Source organism: Rhipicephalus sanguineus, chromosome 2, assembly GCF_013339695.2.
Source record: "Rhipicephalus sanguineus isolate Rsan-2018 chromosome 2, BIME_Rsan_1.4, whole genome shotgun sequence".
NCBI classification, from domain to species: Eukaryota; Metazoa; Arthropoda; class Arachnida; order Ixodida; family Ixodidae; genus Rhipicephalus; species Rhipicephalus sanguineus.
The window spans coordinates 23393203-23418213 of NC_051177.1; the positions used below are offsets into that span (position 1 = coordinate 23393203).

Here is a 25011-nt window from a genome sequence, read left to right on the forward strand (position 1 = left end):
CATCCTTCCTCCCGGCATCACCAGGATGAGACGGTCGGCCGCCGCCACTCCTCCCGCCACCGAATGCCCGCTTCCCCGTTCCCGATCTCCACCCGCTGTCCCCACACGGTGAGTCGGCCATCTCCACACAAAACCTGCATCTCCGCCCAGTCGCGTTACGTCTGCACGTAGAGCGAACATCGTTTTTCGGACAATCTATTGATTCTACGGCTAGCCCGTCGCTCCTCTTTCTACATCAGCTCTTCATCTGTTTTCTCCGCAGGAGCCGACTCGGGGTGTTAGCGCGAATTGATAGCTCCTTGACTCAGCTTTCATACAGATAGACGCGCGTATTTACTGATGTGGGCGAGGACATCGCAACACGGCTGACGCCTCTCTCCTCGCGCAAGTGTCCCCTTGCTTGGCAACAACCAGCGGAAGCTTTAGACCGCCGCCCGGTAGAACACATCAAGTGTTACTGTGAAGCCTCTGTCATTTTAGCGCAAGGCGTAAGCACACAGTATGTTCTTTCTTCATAATCAATCAGACATTCTTGTGCAGCGAATAAATCAAGATGTAATGTACGTATAAACATCACTTCGCTCTAATGCATCTGGGAGGAAACAAGCTGAACCAGCTTGACGGTTTGGACAAAATCTTAACAAACTTTTTTTTTTAATTCTTTAAGTATTATTTGACGTATTCTATGCAAATTTACGATAAGGGTACAAGAGCATGCTATTTTGGCAGATGAATTGGTAACATGTTATCTAATGTATTAAAGAAACTGAGCGAATTAGCGCACTTTTTAATTCACAAAGGCTGTATCATTCTAAGACGTTCTTACAGAGTATGTTACATGCTGACTAAAATTTCATTTATTTATGGAAATTGGAGGATACGGACTATTAGCGTACAATTGTTTTAATCGCGTTAGGAACTATTCTGTAGATGAGTTTGTGTTAATTGTCAACAGCTCATCCTTTGTTTTTTGCGCATACTCTGTTTTTAGCGCACTGGCCAATAGTAAAAATCAAGTTGTTTTGAGAATGTAACGTGCAGAATTGTATATATGTATATATATTCTTTTTCTTTCTTAATACTTTTATCCTAACAACCAAGTGCAAAGGAGTAGCCGTCGCCAACAAATGGCGACAACAACTTCTTCATTTATGTTTTATTTCAATAAAAAAAGCAGTGAAATCTCATCACTTTGCGCCATAGTGTCCCCGCCCACACGTGGAGAAGCCAGTTGCTAGGAAGGCTTCAGCAAATGTGTTTCATAGTATCTCAGATACTTGAAGTGTACGGCAGTCTAAAAGTGTTAATTTCTCGCACTTTTTAGGCGCTCTATGTGCAAACTAACAGTATTTTTTATTCGGGAGCTGAAAACCCATCCCTGCTTTCATTTCCCGTCTCTCTCTCTCTCTCCTTGAAGCGCAATAACTGTTACACGAAGTGAGTATCGATAAATGCTCTCGCCTTGTATAGTATCTGGTCAGTGACCTGTCAGTTTAGTCATATATGTATCCTTCCGGTCGTCACTTTCATCTTTGTAACTATGTACTACTCAAATGATCGACAAATCAGATTATGTAGTTATGGCGTTATGTGCATGGTTGTAATAAAGGGACATCTCTTGTTGCGGACACCACCACTGTCTTGCATCTGGAGGTTGCCAACAGCAGCAGGGATATTATCAGACGACAGCGTAAGAAGATGATGATATAGCAGATAAGGAAACGCAGAGAGGTTAACCAGTTCAGCACAACCGGTTTGCTACCCTACACGTCGGAACAGGTAGGGGGAGATTGAACGATGGAGAGAGAAATACAGCACATAACACAGCACACACGCAGTCAGTCAGTATCACGCAACATGTCATCACTTCTCTCCCATAAAGGAACGTAAGCTTCAGGAGATATACCGGCCCATTCACGGCCTTCTGACCGTAAACCCTTTGCCAGCCGTGATCCAAAGCCTTCTCTTCTGACAGTGCATGACCGTCAAGTCTGTAAAGCATGTTTCGTAGCACTTGTCTCTTAGCACCAAAAAGCGTCCATAGTATGAACCTAAAGTATGCGAAGGTCTCGACAGAGCGGCGCGTGTCGCAGGCGGTGCTGTCGGGAATATTAATTTGAACTGAATGAGAGTTTGCAAAAGCGACGGTAAATGAGGCGTCAAGCCGTTGACGAAACATTGTGGAGTGCTGTCGTCGTGGTTACTTCAAGAGGGCGACGTGATTCTGAGTCATGAGGCAGCGAATAGCGAGATACCGTGAAAACGTCGCATTACTATGCACGGTTCACCTTTGCTTACATTAATATGTGTATATAGCGTCTAACGGCTAATCAAAACCATGAGCACTTTCTAGTTCGAAGAGTGTGTCCTTTGCAACAAGTTCGCGTGGTCATAAAGACGAAAATGTACATCAGGTGGTTCTAGACTGTCACATGCACTCTGCACGTAGATTGCGTGCGTAGAATAACTGCATTTTAATGGACTTACGCAAGCGTCTCAAGCTGTTAGACTCATGAACGTCAAGAGTACATCACAAATCAATAAAAGTACAACACTGCTTTTTTGAGGATGTTTATATGTTATGTGAGAAATACTACTGGCTACGTGTGTGAGCGTCGCACGCGTAGGCGTTTGTAATTGTGTCATTAGCGCACCTAAAAACAACTCATGCAGTGCTTAAGTATTAAACGTCATTAGCGTATCGCACTGCCCATGTGCGTTGTGCCTTTATTTCAGTACTATATATCGCAACTATTAGCATTTTTAATATGATTCTCAATGACCAAGTGAGAAGGATTAACCGTCGCCTGTGAACGGCGGAATCAGCTTATATGATATCTTTTTTAAATAAATAACAGAGCTAACAAGTGGTTGTAACAGACCACTATTACAACTCGCAGTTGCGCTTCTCCGTAGTGAAAATTCGCCCCACTAATACTGGCATTGATCTTAGTTCAAATGAAGAAATAGCTGCACATACTTGGCATAATAGCTTGGCCCTTGTGCACATAGTTTCATCTCGAGAGCTCTGTCTACGTTTTCTATGTCATAAGACTTGCAAACTCCGCTTGTACGCACTAAGCGCAAGTATGAGTGCACCGGCCATTAGTTTGTTAAAGTGCCTACATGAAAGCTGGCTCTACGTACTGCAATCTAGAAGGACCGCTAACTATATAAACAGTAAAAAAAGAACGGATAAGGGATGAAGAATACGTGCGACAAGAGCTGTAGTAGCTGCCGTTATTGCGCTGTTTAGCCTTAGTTTATGTCTGGCCTCGCACGCTAACGCTGACGTCGGCGCGTGCTATTGGTTGGCATATGCGTCAGTGCAGCTTTTGTGGTGTCGGACTGGCACCGTACTCTTATGTTCAAAATCGCAACGCTATTGGAGGCTGTAGGCACGAAGCTTCCTTATTTAGCCCTCAGTACTTCCTTTCTCAGTGATTGGCGACCTTTTAACAACCCCACTGCCTCGCGGGCAGTAAACTTAAAATTACCGGAAGGAACACGGGGAGAGTGAACATCCGGGAAGCGGAAATGGCTCTTCTAGGAAGTAGCTTCGGTTGCATGCCTGCACTTGATAAGCGTAGCGATAAGCTTGCCACTGTTAAACTTTCCGTGAACCAAAATTAAGTTTGCCTCGTCTGGATTCGTGCATCATATAGACAAGGAAATGTACGTGGTTGTACGAATGGGTTACCTGGATTAATTCTTCTTATCTTATGTACTACATTGCGCACTTTTATATGATCGTGTTCATAGTAATAATAATCTGTGGGGTTTAACGTCCCAAAACCACGCTATGATTATGAGAGACGCCGTAGTGTAGGGCTCCGAAAATTTCGACCACCTGGGGTTCTTTAACGTGCACCTAAATCTAAGTATATGATCGTGTTCAGTTCCTGTGGGATCAGGTGTCGCGCTGTTAAGCTCGAGGGCGCGGGTTCGATTCCCGGCAACGGCGGCCGGATTTTGATGTGGGTGAAGTGCAAAGAATACCCGTGTGCTTAGATTTAGGCGCACGTTAAGGAACCCCGGGTGGTCGAAATTAATCCGGAATCCCCCACTGCGGCGCGGCTCATAATCAAATCGTGATATTAGCATGTAAACACCCAGACACTCGTGGTTTCTGTGGGATAGAGGCGCCGGCTATTGCTCTTCGCACTTATTTATGTGGCAAGCGAAGACCACGCATTTTATAACGTCCTGTTGTTACTTTAAACTCCGTATGCTGTGTGTTCGAGCTCTTGAAGCGCCGGAGACCTATTTGTGCGCCGATATCTTTAAATAGTAATAATAATAATAATAATAATAATAATAATAATAATAATAATAATAATAATAATAATAATAAGAAGAAGAAGAAGAAGAAGAAGAAGAAGAAGAAGAGACAGGTAATTTGAGGCTGAACCGAATCAGTGTACTTCCGCGATTCATGCTGGTTGTGACCTCGGTTACTGCAACAGAAGCAGGCTCTCAAAGGGGACACCGCCATATTCTCGCGAATTCAGAATTTCTTGCTTGCCGCATGAGCCCAATGTCGCTTTTGACAGCTGCAACATATTGCCTTTGCGGCCACCGAAACTCGCGAACAGACGTCACAACTCAGAATTGGCGAGGTGCGCAAATCCTTACAGAAATCTCGAAACGGGAATGCAACAACGCAGTGGTTAAAAGATTCGGCATCCATTCCATGCATGCCCATATTGCCGCATTGGAACGCGTGCCAAAGCGTCGTTTTCCATCGTTCGCTGCATCGTTTTCTAGGTCAGTGAAAGGAAATCTGGTGATATTTTGGCCTGCTGGCAATGGACGAGAGCGGAAGGACACATGAAATCCATTTTCCGATGCTTTCGAAGTATCATACATGGTTTAGTTTTACCAGATGCTTTACCTTCGTTAAACGGTCATTAAAGTAAAACGATGAATTGGTTTAGGTTGGCAAATCGTACTCTGAAAACTCTAATGTTAATTTCGCCATCATCGGTTTATTAATAGAGGAGAAACCCAAGGTCCAAGTTTAATTTCTAAATTTCGCGCAGAAACCGCCGCACGTGACGTCACAGATTTCAAAGCGTATTTTTCGTATCTTGGCAACGTTGGCTCAACGAAATTTCCTGAAATTTGGTATGTTAAATTTATGGCCCCCTCAAAAGACAATGTACTTCATTTTCACTGTTTAGGAACTACGTAGGACGCAGTAGATGCCGTCAAAATATATGACATCACGACATTTGGTGCTGGAACGTCAATGTGGCGTCGCCACCCGCATTTTCTTTTTGCGCGTTTTCTCGCTTACCAAGCGTCTTCCCGCGGCAAGCGAGGTGATTTTGGAATTGTGAAAGAGTAATGTAGTAATCTGAGAAAATCGCTTTTCTCTTTAGTGTCCCTTTAAGGGCTAAAGCAAGTCCCACGTGGTTGCTGGAGGGCGGATAAGTTGAAGCCGTAGTTTTGGCATTAAGTGTCAATACAGAGCGCACAACACTGTCTGTTTTAATGACTTTCTCCTATCCTCGATAGACAGGGCAGCCGCTCGGCCACTTCGTGTTAGTTATCTAACAGAAGTGACGTGACTTGGTTCACTCGTATGGCATTGAGACCACTATACAAATAAGAGAGAGAGAGAGAATTAAACTTTATTGTCTGACCAGGCGCGCGTTCTCTTCGCCCAGAGGTGGGTGACTTCCTTATTCCAGGTATATAGCCATGGCTTGCAGCTGATGCATACAAGTAAAAAAAAAAAAAAAAAAACTCAGGAAGCTGTGCGTCTGCGTGCCTGACGTACAACCTTTCTCTTTTCTTTCTTTCTTTCTTTCTTTCTTTCTTTCTTTCTTTCTTTCTTTCTTTCTTTCTTTCGTTCTTTCTTTCTTTCTTTCTTTGTATCGCATTGCGCAATACTCCCTCCTAATTGTTTCCTTCCTCCATGCCGGGAATCGGACTTTCATCCATGTACTTAGCAGCGCCACACTTCTGTTGCTACAGGCAACAACGACGGTCACGCGTTCATATCCAGGCAACAATGAAATGTGGCGACGTGAAATGGTGAGTCACCTCGACAAAAGATGTGATTGCCTTATCAGAAACCGCTGATCGCCGACAAGCGCACTATGGAGAGAGCATCAATTATTGGAAAACGGCGCATGCAAATACGCATCTGACTGGCGCACCTTCGAAGGCCGCATTTCTGTACACTCGCCGTCGCCAGGCTTTTCGCGTACGACGCCACCGAAATTTATTAGTTATAAAAGCTTCGTTTAAAAAAAATACAAAGAAAACACCTTGCGACGTCGATGTTTTTATGCAGAAAGGGTAAAAGTCTAGCTGGCAACCTTATTTCCGAGATCGTACTGCGAGCACGAAGGAAATGGAGCATCGACGTCGCATGCGGTGTTCTCGCACGTAGTGCTCTCGTTGGGACTCTGGGGCAAAGACCATTTACGCAACACGTGTGGAATATCGTTCGTCGCGTTGGGTTGCTGCAAAGCTGTTGGAAGCGGGATCGCATCGAAGCGAGGGAAATCGTCCGTGGCGAATGGAGACCTTTCCGCTTCACCTGGAAAAGGGCCCAACCAGTGGCATGAATTCTGACGAGTGTTTTCAGCTTTGATGCTTATTGGGTTCAGCTGAAAGCTGAACCCAATAAGAACAAGGACATTGCTAGGAAGCTCATTTTGCGAAGAGGCCTATTGATTCCCTTGTTTTGATATCTATGGGAAGCATTGGTTGCCAAATACAAAGTCTGAGACATTTATTGCCCAGAAAAGTTTTTGATGTAAAACTTATCACCTCAGTGCGCTGTTTCTACTAAGCAAGGGTGCACTCATTCATTGGGAAGTGCGTCGCCAGTCAGCGGAGCAATCATAAAAATTAAATTACTCGGTTTTATGTGCAAAAATTTGATCTGAATATAAGTCACGTCGTAATGGAGGCCTTTAATAACTAGCATCACCACTGGCGTAGCCGGGGTGGATGGAAGCGGAGGGGCTGGAGGTTCAACACCCCCCAGATTTTTCAATTTTGCATATATATATATATATATATATATATATATATATATATATATATATATATATATATATATATATATATATATATATATATATATGTGTATATATATATAAGGACTACGCTTTGATAAGCTAAAACATAACGTTATACATGAGTTCTTTTTTCTTGACAGCGAAGTGCGTGAGCACATATAAGTTCGATGTTTTACGAAAATAATTAACACTTCTCGTGCGGAATGCAAAGAATACCCGGCTGCTTAGATTTCGGTGCACGTCGAAGAACAAACTCCAAGTGGTCGAAATTAATACGGAGTCCCCCACTACGGCGTGCATCATAATCATATTGTGGCTTTGGCACGTCACGTGAAACCCCCGACAATCATTATTATTAAAGATGCGCGAAATCCTTACGTGTATACCTTGTGAACTTCCGCTTGGTAACGCATAAGAATTTTCGGTGGAGAGGAGCGTCACAGGGCATCAAAGATAATGTTGTTTCGGTGTGAAGCAAAATTGATTCGTTGCAGCAGAGCCCAGCATTGAAGGACTCTGGTTGGAGGAACAACTTGTGTCCCGATTCCAGCGCGTGAGCTCTCCGGCCGAGAACTTCGGTGATGTTCCACTGCAAGCACTCGAACAGCACTTCGGCGGTGCCGACAAAAAAAAGAAGGAAAGAGGGAGAGAGAGAAGCCGCTACAATGGCTCACCCCTTCAACACGCGAAGCAGCTGGACACAAACAAAAACCCTTGCGAGCAGCGAAGCTCACGTATTTGCTGTCATGCACCCTCCCAACTGACAGCTCTGAACGAAGCAATGACGGACATATGAAAGACCGTCCACAACTTCCAGACATCGGTGACACTCCTCTTCGCTGTAGAAGCAACAAAGTGTCAGCCGAGTAACGAATGCAACGTGGCGAGTATGTCAGTGTCGTCACCGAAAGGAGGAGTGATCAAACACTGCAGCGCCGTCGTCGCCGTCCACGATGACTAAGCGAGACGTTTTATACGCTTCCCTCCACGGTCTACCTACTACACAGTTCTCCACTTCTTTTGCGCACGTTTGCGAGGCTTTCAGATTTCGTTGACAAAGCTTTCGTCAAAGACGTAGACGGAGCGAAAACTACCTCGGCGTCTATTTCTACCGAAGAAAAAAAGTATGGAGGGATTGGAGAAAGAGCGGGCTGAAAATTGCCGCGTTGCAAGGAAGAGGGGAGGTGGGGGGGGGGGCAACTTTTTGGAAAACGCCGCTGGTCTATACCCGGTCCATTACCGAGACAGGTCATACATCATCGCCGATGGAAATCGCGGAGGTCTGGCTCCCAGCAGCTGGTGTTTCGGAAAAGCGCGAGTGAGAAGAATAAAGTACAAGAAAAGGGAAGAAGAAAATAGGGCGAATGGAGCTGCATTGATCAGAAGCGATTCCCATTGTCCGTGACCGGTGTACACTTCCGAAGTGGTCGATGGTCTCCGATTTAATCGATGCGACCCCCTTCCCGGCTCTCTCCTGCAAGGCAGATGCCCCCCCCCCCCCCCTGCTTCTGAATCTTTCTTGGAGTCGCGCAGCAGCCTGGTTGGCTGGCTTCGCCTCATAGCGTCGCGCTTCGCAGCGAAGCCCAATCGGCTAGACGCGCATGCCGAACACGCCGTGTACTACACGAGGTCGCTCCTGCCGAACATGCGCAGAATTCGGGGCGTCGCTTTTCTCTTGAGTTTGTTTCTTTCTCTTGCATGCCGTTCTTTTTTTTTCCCCTTATTTCGCTGCTCCCGTGCGTTGCGCGCTGGCTCCATCGTTGCAGTAAGAAACCAGGCTCGCTCGCTGTGGCAATCGCGTACATTATGACCAATAAAATAAACAAAAACGATAGGAGTAAAATTAATGAAACCGCCTCTCGTATAGGGACGCATCTCATGAGATGCGTGCAGCATGCTAGAGGCTAGCCTCGGTCGTAATCGGGGCCTCGTCTAATTAAGCTTTCACATCTTCCTGAAGTTGTCCTGCTGTAGTTGCTCGCTGCTTAATTAAGGCGAAAGCCTTGCATGCTCTCATCAAACGCGAAAATTGACCGTCGACCGTCATCCCGGCGCGTCGACGTCAACGCGAGTGATGCAAAAAGTCGCGTGATGACGTCACCATATGACGTCACAGATCGCCAAAATGTGTGACGTCGCAATCACGTGACTATGGCGTCACATGACATCGTCACTTGGTCAAAAGTGCGTCGATCACGGAGGCAGTGCAAAATAAGGTGAGCTGCAGAACGCTTGCAATGCCTGCGATCCTGGAGGCAGTGCTAAACCACGTTAGGTGAACAAAGCTCTCGCAGGGGGACGGGGGATGATCAATACATCGACTAAGAAGAAAAATAAGATGGCTTTCGCCTTCTAGTCGTCTTAGGCGCATGCGTAAGGGACCCTGTGACTTTTTTTTTTATATACCGTAGAATCCGCTTAAACCGAATTCTAATGAACAGTGAAATTTGCCGCTTCTGTGTGGAAGGAAAGGTCGATTAGACCGCCACCAGTTTTTTTTTGTACTTGTTACATATGACAGGGCATGATCTGCCATGAGACAGAGACGTCACCGAGTTGCAGCCAGAGTTGCCCTCGTTTCATCGCGCGTGCTTCACGTGTGCCTCGAGCTTACGGTACCAGGCATGGAGTATTCCTCCATGGTACCAGGGCTATCACACATCTATCCGAAGTTTCAATTAAGACACGAAGATCACCGACAGTCATTTCATTCGAAAATCATTCGCTTGTTTTACGATTACTGCGATAAAGAATGAAACAAAATAAACGGACTTTACTGTGTTCTGCTTCAAAAAATTGTAGCTGCTTGAAAGTATTCGAACAGTTTTGAACAGTTCCTGCGTTCACAATAGCGATGCGAACTTTGAAACGAATCACTTGTCGTCTGGTTCACATTGGTAACGCGTAGTGGAGCAGTAATACGAATGTATTCGCCCATTATTTTCCGATACTTTCAATTGTTTCCGTATAGTTAGTTAGCTAGTTAGTTTGCTTGCTTGCTTGCTTGCGGTGGTCTAGTGGTAATGGTGCTCGACTGTTGACCCCAAGGTCGTGGGATCGAATCACGGCCGCGGTGGCCGCGTTCCGAGAGAGGCGAAATGCTAGAGGCCCGTGTAGTTAGATTTAGGTGCCCGTTAAATAACACCAGATGGTCAAAATTTCCGGAGCGCCCCCCCCCCCCTGCGGTGTCCCTCATATTGTGGTTTTGGGACGTGAAACCACCACAATATCATATGTTAGTTAGTTAGTTAGTTAGTTAGTTAGTTAGTTAGTTAGTTAGTTAGTTAGTTAGTTAGTTAGTTAGTTAGTGTTGAGATACACTTGTCTTCCATGATTTGCTAGTGCACGGTCGCCAGCCAATCACAAGTGTGTGTTTTCCTGGAGGCAGTTTCGAAGTAAGGCCGAGTAAGTTTTTTAGCCTTACGAGTTGATGCCAGCTCTATCATCAAGAACGATTCGCAACAATGTCAGAAAAAAATATTAAACATGAGAGAGAGAGAGAGAGAGAGAGAGAAAGGTACCCGGCGATGTTCACATATACCCAATGCCTCCAAGCTTTCTAGACGGGACGGCTTTGTTCCGCCTCCATTCGCATTCACTTGCTCTTTTGTTCGTTTTCTTTTTTTTTTTTATTGAGACGCAGTCATTGTTTGCAGAGAATTTTTTTCGGCCATTTGCATCGTACCCGATCGAATCTCTCTTTACCACACTGAAGAGAACTGCTGCGTCCTTTTCCCCATTGAGCTCCGAACCAGTTTTTAATCTTCTCTCAGCGGATGGATTTCAGATCGCTGCTTTTGTTGAACTTCTAGGCTTCCGTTGACTCCTGCATACTTCGGGCAAAGTTCGAGAAGAGGCTTGCGAAAGGATGAACCGACAAAGAAAAAAAAAAAACTGTTTGTTATATTTTCTACCTTCGATGGGGCAGCTGAATAGATGCATGCCTTCTACGTCCGTCAGTTCGGAGAGTCGCATTTATTTTTTCTCTTTTTCTCAATAGCTGCCAGCTTTCACCTCGGTTCGTGGTGCTTCATATCACCGAGTTGGGAATGCGCCGCGCTTTTCGGACGGGTCTCATTCACCCACACTTTTCAATGGACTTCCACGCAGTAAACGTTGAATTTGATAACCTACTTACTCATAGGCGTGCGCACGGGGGGGAACAGGGGGAGCGGCTACCCCCTGCTCCCCCCTCCTCCTAATTAGTCATCTAAAGGGAAGCGCCAATTCACGTCATTTACGCCACGTCATTCACGTCATTTTTTATTGCGCGGGGTTATGGCTACGCATGTTTTTGACGATAATGGTGACCAAGGAACCCTTATGTTGCACTGAAAAAGCTGTTTGCTTCTCACCTTCACCCCGGAAAGCCGCGGACCAATGGCAGGCCTTTGTGAAAAGCACGTCATTGCTTCATTTTTATTTTGTAGCGTTAGCTACACTGACCTAGCCGGGCCAGTTTCGCGTGGATCCTCAAGAGCCGTGCTGCGCATGCGCGAGGATCAGTGATGTCACGCACCGGAGCCGGCAACTCCCGCGCACTCCGCCGCCGCCGCGCGCCACTCGCCGCCGCCGGTCTGCGCTTTCCAGAGGAGTGACGTCGTAGCCTTGGCAGACGTATTGGCGCCGGTGCGCGCGCAGCTATTCGCCTTCGCTGTGCAGTCGCCGTCTGACACTGCGCTGAAGCCGCTTGATAGCGCCTCTGACTGGCGTTTGCCAGTGTGGCATAGCCATGGAGAAGGAGAGCGCAAATGCTGCTCAACGGCCCAGAAGAGCGGAGATGCTTAACTCATCGGATCCCGAAGTAGTTACCAGGAAAAATAAATATACATGTGCCACATAATACGTATACCGTGTGTGTGTCATTGGAGCAGCAGTAAGCATGATAATCAAGCTAATCCTAGACAATCAGGAAATCTAAGAATAATTAGCTGAACCTTTGCTAACGCTACGTTATCCTGGCATAGCCGAGCTAAGCCACTGCAACATTTTTTTCATCCACTGCGGAGCTAGTTTTATTTCGGACTCGACCAACGGTGAAGGAGGCTGCGGTGAAACTCGGCCCCCTTATGGGGAACACTGCGCTCGCCTATGTACTTACTACCAATGTTAATGCCTATTATATACCTAAGAGGCTTGTTGGAATACTTTTGTGATAGCCGTCAAATAAACGCAATAATACCCAGAGATACTTCTTTCAGGGAAGACATGGCAGCTAGGAGTTAGCATTTTTTTTCACCATCATCAAATTAGTTTACCTTTTTACTTCCAGTCTCACACCAAAATTCCAGGCAGAGTTACCGGTGATTTTTCTAGTACAACCTAAACTTCCCGCTCCTACTTATTCAGCTGCTATATCGGCTCAATCCCTGTCTATTTGTTCTGCTACAGTATTATACAGCACAACATTTGTTCTGCTGGCAATATCAGAGCAATCGCGCTTACTCCCAGTTTAGTACAATTTATTGAAAGGGCTCTTCGCGATAGTCATATGAAGTTAGTATACAACAAAGCAGTGCTCAGCCTTTTCCCGATGGGAAGGAAGGAATGAAGGAAAATAACTTTTTGGGTCCTGCAGAACGCAATGGCATCTAGATTTTCGATTTGGCACGCTCCTTGGGATCTGGAAAGCAGCGTACAGCTAGCGCGACGCCAGATGCAAATCGCAGCAGCGTGGTTCACTGAGCCTCTTGCTGAGTTTACCCTAGAAAATAATACTGTTCTCTGAATTTTTTTTTTTTTTTGAAGTAGGTATCTACAGTTACGCGGTATTCCTTAAGGAGCTGCCACTTCAAGACGTTTTCAGAGAAATGTGCAATATTCATCGCCTAGTGCTCGCATACTTTCTTTTTTTAAACGAGACGCACATGACACTCGACGCTCACCAAGTGCCGCTGACGAACATGCGGAGTGCAGTCGCGTCTCATTCAGATGATGGCACTGGCCCGAATTTTCGGGCGTATTTCCCGCTCCACATTTTGCTGAATTTGCGAGCTGCTCCTAGAGCTTCCTTTAGCGAGCTATAGATTTAGTATCAGCTGAAGATGCGCGCAGTAAGTGCACTGCGCAGATACCTCACTCATTCATTCGCAATTGCTTAGACCTGTCATCTTGCGATATACTACTATACTTCTCGGGAAAGGCGCATTCGTATATATAGACACGTTATGTCGAAAATATTCGTTGTCCATCCGTAGTCACCCGATTATCATGATATCCGGCTATCGCTGGAACGGCTGGGCATTACAAAGAGCTCGTCGCAGAATCATTCGCTCCGTGCACCGAACTTGGATGTGCTAACCGCTCGAGCGCACAATTCTGGCGGGATCGTTAGCGCCAAGGGGCAGCGCTCGCATTTGCGAATTCTTCGCTCGCTGCGCGGCCCTAGGAACGAGCAGGGTGGAAGCGCGCGTCAGGGTGCACGTCGTATACCCGCTATACGTGCACCGGATCAATGCCTGCGGCACAAAAAAAAATGAATAAAAAAATGAGGAGGGTGATCGGGAGTGGTTCTCTGACCGGCGCGGACACTGGGCGTTCCTTTTGGGCGTTGGCCCGAGGGAGGCGAAAGGCACGTGCCCCACCGCACGCCAGTTCCGGCTTCGCCTTGTGGCCGTGGCTTTGCAAGGAAATGGCCGTTTTAAGCGCCCTCCGTGATCCGAAAGGAGGGTGGTCCCCGTTTTCGGAGGCCCTGCTTCCAAAATCGGGACTACGTGAGGAAGGAACGTTAAGGAAGGCGTGCTCCCGTCAATCCTACCTTCTTCTTTTTCCGCCTCAGAGAAAAAGTTCCTTCATCCCTTCTGTTGGCAAATAGTTCGCGAATGATGTTCTTCGCTCTATGCATTCCGCAATATCCACGTCTCAGTCGGCATCTTAACGTTTATGTGAACGCGAGCCTTTTTTTTTTCTAAAAAATGAGGGCGCTCAATTGTGGGTGTATCCCGGGATTTGAAAGCATAAAAGCCTGGAAGACTAGAACGGAAAGAAAAGGGAAATTCTAGGCATCTTCCGTGCAGTTAGAACTGCACGCCCTTGCTACACATCTGTTAGTCAATGTGATGATAACGAAATGGATTTTCTTGGTTGTGTCTTGTGGTTGTTAGATGAAGTAACACAATAACACAATAGGTGCAGTAACTGTTCATATGCGCATGCACCGTGAGGCTTGCTTCAGAGTTTATGTCTGTTTTCAGCAGAAAAGTTCGTTTGCTATTTTGAGCCTCGTCCCGTCATCTCGTGCTCCGTGTTTTATCGCTGGATTTCCCACCCAACACACCGCTTAGATACTATACCTTAATGAACGATCGGCGTAACGGTTGCAGTTTGGAGTGTGGCCGCAGTCACCGACATTGTCGGAGAGAGGCTGCATACGCGCCTTATGTATGAGGTTTTTCGGCCCTATGCAAGCCCTGTAAGGCTGCAATGTCTCCTTGTTTGTTTATGTAGCGACAATACAGCGTGTCAATGCTTTAATGTCGATCACATGAATGTGGACATTCAATCGTGAGGTGAGCACTGCCGAAATTCTCATAAATATTATTTTTACCTTTAGTCCCTGGTACATGCATGGGTCCCAGTAATTCACAGAAAGGAAAACGGCATCGCAGGTGAAACATCTCATTTAGACCTATCCAGCTTCCGTCGGTCCGTCGGTGCAGCTTGCTGACTGTGAAGTGCGGTATCTAGAATCTAGGTTGTGACATGGTGATTGACGCGTTCACGTGACCAGTTTTTGCCACATGAGCCCATCTTTCTTTTCATCTTCACTGTATATATGTCACCCTTCACTCAATAAAATTTCAGTTGTGAGTTTGTGCATGTGTTGTCCCCCCCCCCCTTTTTTTCTGTGTCCTTGTTTCTTATAGCGCAGTATACCTTTGAAGAATGGACTATCCAGCTTCTCGCAAACACACAGGTAACTCCTGATGCGAACAGCGTGGCACTATAGCGATACTAGGACGGAGGAGAGCTTTGTGGGTATGCAAACTGTTACCGAGGAAATGCCGTACAGTCGACGCTCGCACGGTATGTGCACATTCATAAGTTGACACGGCAGTACAAATTGGTCCTCGCAGGTGACCCCGTAGCCGGTGATGCGAGGAGCATGTCTTCCTGGAAACCGATGCCTTGGCCGAGGCCCGCTAGCCTTGATCGTGATAGGTGCCCTCGCCCTGGGCGAACTGATCGGCCTGCTGGTGATCAACCGGATCGACCCTTCCCCGGCGCCCGGGTCTTCCCCTCCGTCTTCTCCGCAGCAACGACGCGTTGACTCCGCGGTCCCCGTGGACGAGGAGGTGACGCCTGCCGGAGGCGCGCGCGGCGTTCACATACTGGACCTGCTCGCGCGGCGCACCCCTTTCAAGTTCGACGAAGACGCGATCGAACTGGACGCTAGCCGAAAGTACAAAATCGCGCGCTCCTTCCTCTCTCCCGATGCGGAGTTCGGCTCACCGGACGCTGGCGAAGTGTGCCTCGCCACCCAGAGCTCGCTCGATCGCCTCCACACGCTCGTTGAACTTGCCCAGCTGTGGAACGGACCCTTGTCGCTGGCCGTGTTCGTTGCGAACGCGGCGCAGTTCCAAGCGCTGCGCGCCTACCTCGCCCTGCTGCGCTCCTGCTCGGAGCCCGTGCGAGCCAACGTGCGCGTGGACCTCGTCTTCCCGGTCGGCGTCAACGTGACGCGCGCCGTCCCCTGGTCGACCCGCGGCGGTGGCGGCGGCCCCGAATTCTCGTGCTCCAACCACGCCTCGTTGCTGCGCACGCTGCACACTTCGGGAGGCGCCCGCGTGGTCCGCGGCAACGTCAAGCAGATGCTCTACCCCCAGAACCACTTGCGCAACGTGGCCCGGGACGGCTGCTCGCCGCAGAAGCACTTCTTCGTTGTCGACATCGACGTGATGCCCAAGCCGGGCCTGTGGGACGAGCTGTCCGATTTCTTGGCGTCGGCCAACAGTGGCCGCCGGCTACCGTGCGCCAAGTGCGTGTTTGTGGTGCCCACGTACGAGGCGCGCGAGATGGCGCCCGTGCCGAGGACCAAGCGCGAGCTGCTCGCCATGGTGCGTCGCAGGGAAGCCCGGCCCTTCCACGAGAAGTCCTTCGTCTTCAACCAGTATGCCACCAACCACGCCGCCTGGGAGGCCCTGCCGCACTCCGAGGACGGCCTGCACGCCGCATACAGGGTGCAGCGCTACGAGTTCTTCTACGAGCCATTCTACGTGGCCGGCAAGGAGGTGCCCCGGTACGACGAGAGGTTCGTCGGATACGGGTTCACGCGCAACACGCAGGTCAGTATGCAACGTGGCTAGCTTGAAACATTATAGCTTCAAGCTTGAATCCTATAGCGAGCTTGAAGCATTATCCCTTGGCCTGGTCTTGAATTGCGAATGCGGGTCATTGGACTGGAAAACTGCACGTAGAATCCGATTCAACAAGCGATTCAAGAAAATTCTTTTTAAACAAGTGCCTATGTGCGGCGCTGTAAACATAGTAAACAGCGCCTAGAAACGCGGACAAGGAAGAGAACAGGGCCAGCGCTGACTGCCAACAAAATGTTTGTTCGCGCCTGCACAAATATATACTATTCGTAACAGGCTGAAAGAGAGAGGGACAAGGCGAGTCATTGTTGAACAGCTATTGCCGCGCACGCGTCACAGCGTAAAACTACACAATAAAACACATTTAAAATGCAACAAACAAACACTTTAATAACGATACTGCCCGCTAAGTTCTTGCCGCGCGACAACTCATGGAAGCGAGCTTTGATACAACTTGAACATCAACACGGACGCTGCTCTCTCCGATAGCCAGGCCTGTATAGCATGGGTTTGCACGCAGACCACCGTGCCATCTTCCGAGCGGTACCCCCGTGCATGCCGAACTCCTTTCTATATGGGGAGCGACTGCAACCCTGCCATACACCATACAGAAACCACTTCGTGACTTTACCGACTCACACGCAGCTTACTCTGAAATATTTCGCCCAGCCTCGGATGATGCTACAGCTGTCGCTATTCAAAGCATCCTTCGTAGGCATGAAAATGCCAATAGGCCGATAGGAATCATCTGGACGCCGGGGCACACGGGTGTGCCCGGGGGCAATACGGCGGCACACGCCGCTGCTGCTTCCGCAGGTGGGTCGACCAATCTTTCTCTGTCCTCACTCCTCAGGGTAAACTCGATGAGCTTGTAAGTCAAATGGCTCTTTCGGTAGCCACGATGTACTATGTGCGCGCGGCCCTACGTAATGCGAGTAGACGCAGGTTACCCCACCGGTCCTCTTTTCGAACAAGTCGCCCCTTTCGTGCTCTCAAGAGGTATTCGTCAATAAGGTATTCGCAAATTCTGCCTACATACCGTGCTCTAGCAAAATGGCGACTACCCTATATTGCGACAGTGACGTGCACATACTGCGGGCTGCGCTGCCGCGCAGACCTTCACCACTTTAATGGCAAGGGTCTGCATTCGATAAAGGGAGAGTGGCCATACAGGCTGTGCGATGTACGAATTATTGTGAAGCGCTGCTTACGGATCCGAACACGCAGCTGTTATTTACACAATATTGAAGTCAGAGCGGCCTAGTCAGGGTAGTTTAGGGCGACTGACAAACCACAGTACTGACCAAACACCGCCTCAGTACAAGTGACTGCTACTTAAATAAGTGGAAACCATAGGACAATGTGAACTATTATCGTAGTTAGGCAAAGTCCCGCAGAGGACCTGCGCCTCCCTATTTCACAATAAAGCACTTTCCATACATCCATCACGAACTGATTAACTTCTAACGGAATTCTTTATCGCTAAGAGCGATGGACGGGGCACTTACACAAGAGGTTTCTTTCTTACACATTGAAAAGGCCTCGAAAATTTCCGTGGCAATCTGATCGCTGTACCTTCCCAACACACGTGCTTCTTCTAGAAGGGGCAAATATGTAAATACTAACAGTACCTGGCCAACTCTACCAATAAATTACATAAGTACTCAGCGTGGCAAATAAATAAATATAGATTATATACAGTGTTCATTCATTCATTTAGTACCCCTTATCGCGTGGACGCTCACTTTAACGGCAACAATGTGCTGAAGTACCTTGCAGAATCTAGCTAAATTATTGAACAGAAACAGCTGCATTACATTTGCGATAATTTCGTCTGTTTTGAATGAAGAAAGACATAAAGGAGAACTGAAAAAAAAAGGAGATATTTAAGCTTTAGATGGCTGCAAGCTGCATCGCCATTGCTATGCTTTCGTACCAATGTTTGCATACAAGGGGAAGCCAGGTGGCGCGAGTCGATATGCGCAGGTTTATATAAATAGGCTCCCAGTCGGCTGCAGCTGCTCTGTGACCGCCAGGAAGCATCGCACCGTGCCACTCGTTAGCAATCATTATCCTTTCACGATAGCGCTGGCGTTGCATGTATATATATGACGCGGTCGATTGCTCCAAATGGAGTATCTGCGTCGGGTTAATGACGTTAACCTTTCTACATTGTTGCCGTTGTTTTGCATTGTGCGGCCAAAATCGACGTTACTATTCTTCATATATATATATATATATATATATATATATATATATATATATATATATATATATATATATATATATATATATATATATATACAGTGCACACAACGGCTTGTACAGCGCACAGCAGCGCCGGCCAGTCACAGGTCGTTGCGGTGTCAACCAAACGGGCTGCTCTGGCGTGCACAAAATGCCATTTTAAAGGCGGCATTTCCCACATCTCATATACGGTTCATTTCTGAAGGGGAGTTGGCGTCAGCATTCCAACAACATATCCATACCGATCTTCAGAACGATTAAATTCTGCGCTCTGGAAGGTGAATTCTGAAATATAGTTTTTGTTTCATGGTTATATTTCGACATATGGTGACCGCATGGGATGCTTCACGAAAGGAATGCTTGAGGCCAGTCATGTCTGTAATGACATGAACATACTTCTTATATATATATATATATATATATATATATATATATATATATATATATATATATATATATATATATATATATATATATATATATATATATATATATATATTATGGGACGAACAGTCATGTGGGGGCCGGACCCCGCTGACTTACACGGTGACTTGACGGCCTGCAGGTGTACGAGACGCACGCAGCTGGCTTCGAGTTCTGGGTGCTGGACGAGGCGTTCGCCCTCCACCGGGGCATGCAGAACCACCGAGCTAAGGGTTACTGGCGCGAGCGTCAGAACACGCTCAACCAGCGCAAGCTGGCGGGCTTCAAGCGGGACGTGAAGAGAAAGTACCTCGTCACCGCTGCCAAGACGACGCTCCCTCCGGCCACCAAACCGCCGTTGCTGTGACCAACTTTTGTGCTTTTTGCTTTCGTTTCGACACAGTGTAGGGTGTCCTTTCACACCGGCCGAGCGGCGAGTGTATATGTTGGACTGACGAGCAGTTGTCAGGCATTGCTTATTAGAAAAGCCCTGTGAAGTGTCTGAAAGATACGCGGTTGCAACGAAAGGATAAGAGATCACGTTCCTGGGTACGTACGTATCCCTTTATAATACAGCTTGCAGTTAACCGCGAACAATCTACCTTCGGCATACAGGGATCTAGATTAAAGGATAACGTTATAACTGTACAGTTAGCGGTGAACGAGCAACCTTAGGGATTCAGAGCTCCTGTATTCCGATGGTTCCTCGTCCACTGGTGACGCATTACCCGGGCCCGCGACTGTGTGAAAGGTCACGGCCCGAGCCCGCCAGAGGAACTCGTTGCACATGCCTTAAAAGATGTCATTGCCTAGGTGGCGTGTCCACAGAAATTACAGTTGGGCAAACTGCGCCCACTGACATTAACACATCGGGAAAAAAAATTTTTTTTTTTTTTTGCCGTAAGCTCGCGTACAGCCAACATGAAAAGGCCGACACGAGTTAAGGCTATAGAATCAAGTTTTCTCAAAATGTATCTTACTTTAAACTAAATGCGCATTTGATTTTATGGGAACATAGGAACCTATATAGAAAATATGTATTCACTTTGGTCCGGACACGAAGCTTTGACTTCGCGCTTGAGCCCCTAGCACGGTGTTGTAACAATATGCGAAGGTGACATGGCGCGACGCGCCACAGCGAACAGTACAGAGCTCTAGCAGATACGCAGGGCGAGTCACAACGGTGCGATGAAAAACGCCAGCAGCGGCGCTACAGCGAACTGTCAACGTTTGTCAGCACTAAGCTTACCTGACGTTTGTTGTCATTCTCGCTCAAAGAAGTGTGTGCACAACGGTGTCCGGTGCAGTGGGCACACAACCGCTCAACAGAAACGCTGTCTGTGCGGACGACTTCAATGCCAGCAGTACAGAAGTCAAAACACTGCTCTGTCACCGGCAGAATTTAGCGGAGCGTGAAGGTGATACATATTTGTTACCCAGTGCGAAATAAGATTAAGTCCATGCTAGCTCGGTCTCGTAGTTTGTGAGAGGGTGACTAGGTGCTACCTGGATTCGACGTTTTTGCAGCTAAACGCATTTCGCGTATCTCCATCCTACTCGCATGGGCATGCACGTCAATACAATGACAGCACGGCGACGGCGGCGCACATGAGCCTTAGGTGCTCTACTTGGTGCCGCAATAATATGACACTTGTAAAGAGTTCTTACAGGAGCAAAGAGCTTAAAATTATATTAGGTGCAAAGGCAACTGAAAGTTCAAGCACATATGTTCTAACTTGAATACGAAGTTAATGAACGTCGGAAATGCGCTGCCAAGCCAACCCTGACGAACCCATGACTAAGCACTGCTCGTGCATAGATTCTGTTTTTATTAAGAGCTACTGCGTGTTCTCGAAGGCCCGATATAGACTCATTTGCGAACACGTCTTCAAGCCCGCCTGACCCAAGCCCGAGAGCTCGGGTTCGTTCAGGGCTCTAATCCTGAATCGCCATTGCACTTGTTTCAACAGTGTTTTGTCTTCCACTATAAACAAGGACAAAATATTATACTATATTATACGGCATCGATGGTTCAAAGACCATATTACCGTCACGCTGCACATGTTTCCACATTTCACGTGGTGCAGTGCAGTACTCCTATCTTCCTTATACAGTTTGACGATTAACAGTAAGCGTTACCGTGGGTACTGCATGCATCCGTATGAAACGCCCCACGTATCTGTATCGCGATTCGTATTACGCGCTTGTGACAGCGCAATACTGGCGCGTAATTCTAAAACGAATGCTTCACTATGGCAGCTGTTTAAAATCTCGAATCAGAAATAAAATCCGATACTTATATTTAACCAATCACTAGTTGTTGAACTATGTGGTTCATGCACATCATGTTCGTTTGTGTGCCGTAAAGCAACGCATAATTCCAGTGAAGGCTTTCGCCGTCTTTTATATATTACTTGCTTTCAATGTGATCCTCGCTGTTTGCCGAGTAAGACAAGAAACAATCGTTGAACCTTCTCTGTCTACGTAGTACTTATGTAGCTGAAGGCAATATCGAGCCTGCTTATGCCAACCTAAGGTATTTTGAATGTTGACCTGTACAAACACTCGTTTGAGGATAAAATGACGTTGGGCGCGCATGCCATTCGGCGGCACTGTCGATATATCGAGCCAATCGCTCGCCGCGACCCCGCAAGGTACGCGTTTTCTTGGCGCAACCGTGAACTACATTTTGTTCGTAATAGTGTAGACCCACGCGATCGACTGAAGACCATTTTTCTTGCGGGGAGAATTGAGACAGAGGCACTCGGCAATCCGCCACAATGACAACGTCATGTTAACAGCTGGTACGCCTCGCTGCTATATATACCGTTGGTGAGTGAAACATTAAACCAGAGTTTAAACAAACAAAACGGAACAAGCTCAAATTCGGATCGGCCAGCCCTCGGGTGCTGAATTGAACGTGTCTCGAGCAACGATAAGGTTGATCAGCGAGTACCAGCTGATTAGTTAATTGGATATGGTCAGTTACAAAAGCTGCCGCTATAGTAATGTATTATAACTGAAAAGGAACTTTATATATTTGTGTTAAAATAGCCTTTTTCCCATTTATTGAATTTGGTACACTGGCTCCATGCATGGAGTTCTGCTTCTCGAGAAACCATCATGACTTCGAAAGTTTTGTACGCGATGTATGTAGATACTGCGATAAGCTTGGGCGAACGCTTCAACCTCATGTTACATTGAATGTGGCATATGCTGACTCAGATGTCGGTGTTCGTATGTAAGCAGCTCTCAACTATCCCTAAACGATTGAGAATCGAAGCGGTCTAGTGGCGAGGGCTTTATTGTGACGTCACTGCAGCGTCACCGCATTGATTGAACGGGCATCTGCGTAGATTCGATAGAGCGAGCGTATACGCAGAAGAAGCCATGTAACGTGGTGAGCACGGACACACCACTTTGGTAGCTTTTATTTCCTACATCGTCTTGCGGCGTCTGCGTTCGTGTGCTGCTTCTCCTGCATCGACAAGTGGTGGCCTTCCTTTGGCGGAACAAATCGTGTACATTCCTATAGTCACTATGGCAGGGCTCATTTATCGCGCGCAGCGTTCAACACTTTTCTTCTGACTCCATTCCGCTTCCACGATTGTTTCATACTAAACTCTTTATTTATTTATATTTACTGTTTCTTCTTAATTCCTCGGGAGAAACTAGAGCTTCCGATTCAGCGTGCTTTTGCAATGGCCAGAATGGTTATTTCTGCACGTTGAGTAATATCTGCAAGTCAGCGTTCATTTGCTTGTTGTCAAGGCTCCCTCGCTTTCTGCGCGTGTTGCATACACCGTGAAGAGAGTTCAAACATGTCATATCGTAATCTTGCTACGCAATATATTGCAACAAAATATTGACAACGAAAGCCAGAACGTTCATCAAAAAAAAAAAAAGATAAATAACCGCACGTAAGTGCGGGTGGCCGAAGCTTGCGCCGCTTGTAGTACTCTCCGATTCTATGTGTATGATAGCTCTTAGCAGATACGGTCCGTGTTTGCCATTCGGATCTATAAATATATTTGTTCTTATTTGCGTTCTGTAATAATTGCGGCGTCCTTGTCGGGCATGCATCTGCGCAAGCATGTGCAGAGGTGTATGATCCGAGAATCATTAAAAACTGACGTGCCTTGCAGCTTGCCGACCACATAAGTGTAGAATAGAAAGCGTCTCGCCGCTTGTGAGCTCGGTAATCCACGCAGCGCAAGTGCGAGGTAACGACATAACTAACATTGATTGCAGTTAAAAGTACGGGTGATGAGTCGATGCTTGCCCATACTATTTTCGCGTACAGTCGATTCACTCCTAGAGACGTCTGCCTTGCTATGGCCAAACTGAAGACCCTTCCTTATTGTAATTCAATCGCGCTCGAATAATATGCGACGCCGATTATGCTTGTCACTGCATCTTAGATAACTTTATCGAATCACCGCTTATTCAGGATGTTCTCGTACCACTAGGGTTTCATGAATGGGCTCCTTGCGTACTTTCTGATGCATTTTAGTCGACATATAAATGAAATAATTAACAATATCTCACTGTCAAAATCCGCGATGTTGTAAGGAACTGGCGATGGACTAAATTTCACTCTGTCATCGCATTTCGTATTTACGTCATTACTTGCTTACCAAGCCTGCGCTTACATCATACTCGGTAATGACGACTTTCTTGGTCATGCGGAAAAATTTTCAGCCTCTGATTCTGCGTTAAACAAACATTTCTGTTTTGTATGCAATGGATACAGAAATGTCCCGCTCCGTGGAACACCTCACGGCTGGGAGCTTGACCTCGTAACCATCCGGTAGTCGATTACAATAAACAAACGCATATAATAAACCTGCCGTATATACAATAAAGGTATTATGCAAGGCAGGGCATTACGCTCCAAGGCGAGAGTTTCCGAGTACCTCCTGGCAGCGGCTATTGCGCAGGATGCACTGCGCATATCATGTGGTGGCAGCCAAATATTACAAATTTGATTGCTTGTGTCTCTGTCGCCTACGAAATGGAAGCATAAATAAGAAGATTCGCTTGCTTTATTCGTGCATGGTGCTCTGATTGTCTCGTGCTTTGACGGCGTAGGTTTCTATGAAGAAAATTGGCCGGACGTGCCTCGTTGCATGACCTTTTTCTTCTACTTTGTAGGAATGAAGTTGAAATGTCGAAAGGGGGCTGGATTGTTGCTTGTTTCTTTGTCGAACTGTGCGCATGCGCTCTCGCAAATTGTTGCTCTTTGAAACGGTACATATGAAAATGAAGCTTGCAGCGCTTGTGTAATTACAACAAAATAAAAAGAAAACATACAAAACAGGCTGAATATACTAATGTATCGAATGCTTCATAGGTGAAATAAAAATGTTATTTGTTTACGAGTGTGCGTGCGTTTCACTCACGACGGACGTATACCATCTACAAGAACAGGGCTACCGAAGCCATCTGTGATGCGACATATGGCCTTCTCGCAAGAAACTCTCTGAATGCATATGATAGCTACTTATCACGTTTCTGCAGTAGGGCCTGACCTTCTATGCTCACAAGTAACGAGCCTAACAGATGGGGGAAAATATTATTTCATATCGGGGAGGGGGTGCTGAGCACCCCCTCCCGAAATTTTTTCCATTTTCTTGCATGTGTATATATACTACGCACGCATACAAGCACACGCACGAACATATATCTCCCCCATCTGAAAAAAACATGGTTGATCCTTCCGTCATAGGAATCGGAATAACACGAAAGTAAAGCATGCCCTTACAGAAGTAACTGAATGTTTACTGTACATTGATATAAGGGGAGCTTGTAAAATGTATATTGATGTCTGGCAGCTAATGGCACCGTTTAACGTGTATGCACCCACTTTGGTGATTGGTGGTACATCTCCATGCCGACGACTAACGTCCATGTTAAATGATTAAACAAACCCTTGTGGTAGCTGTAGTAGTCAACGGTGAAAGCGTAATCAAAGGAGGAGGTGTGAT

General features: G+C 46.9%; 1 protein-coding gene across 1 annotated transcript; it reads left to right on the forward strand.

Annotated features, from left to right (window-relative positions):
• Positions 1 to 24401, forward strand: LOC119382529 (beta-1,4-glucuronyltransferase 1). Its single transcript, XM_037650264.2, has 3 exons — positions 1 to 108; positions 15116 to 16324; positions 19167 to 24401. The coding sequence occupies exons 2-3, from the start codon at positions 15134 to 15136 to the stop codon at positions 19389 to 19391; spliced, it is 1416 nt and encodes a 471-aa protein (XP_037506192.1). The 5' UTR covers positions 1 to 108; positions 15116 to 15133; the 3' UTR covers positions 19392 to 24401.
• Positions 24402 to 25011: the final 610 nt, after the last annotated feature.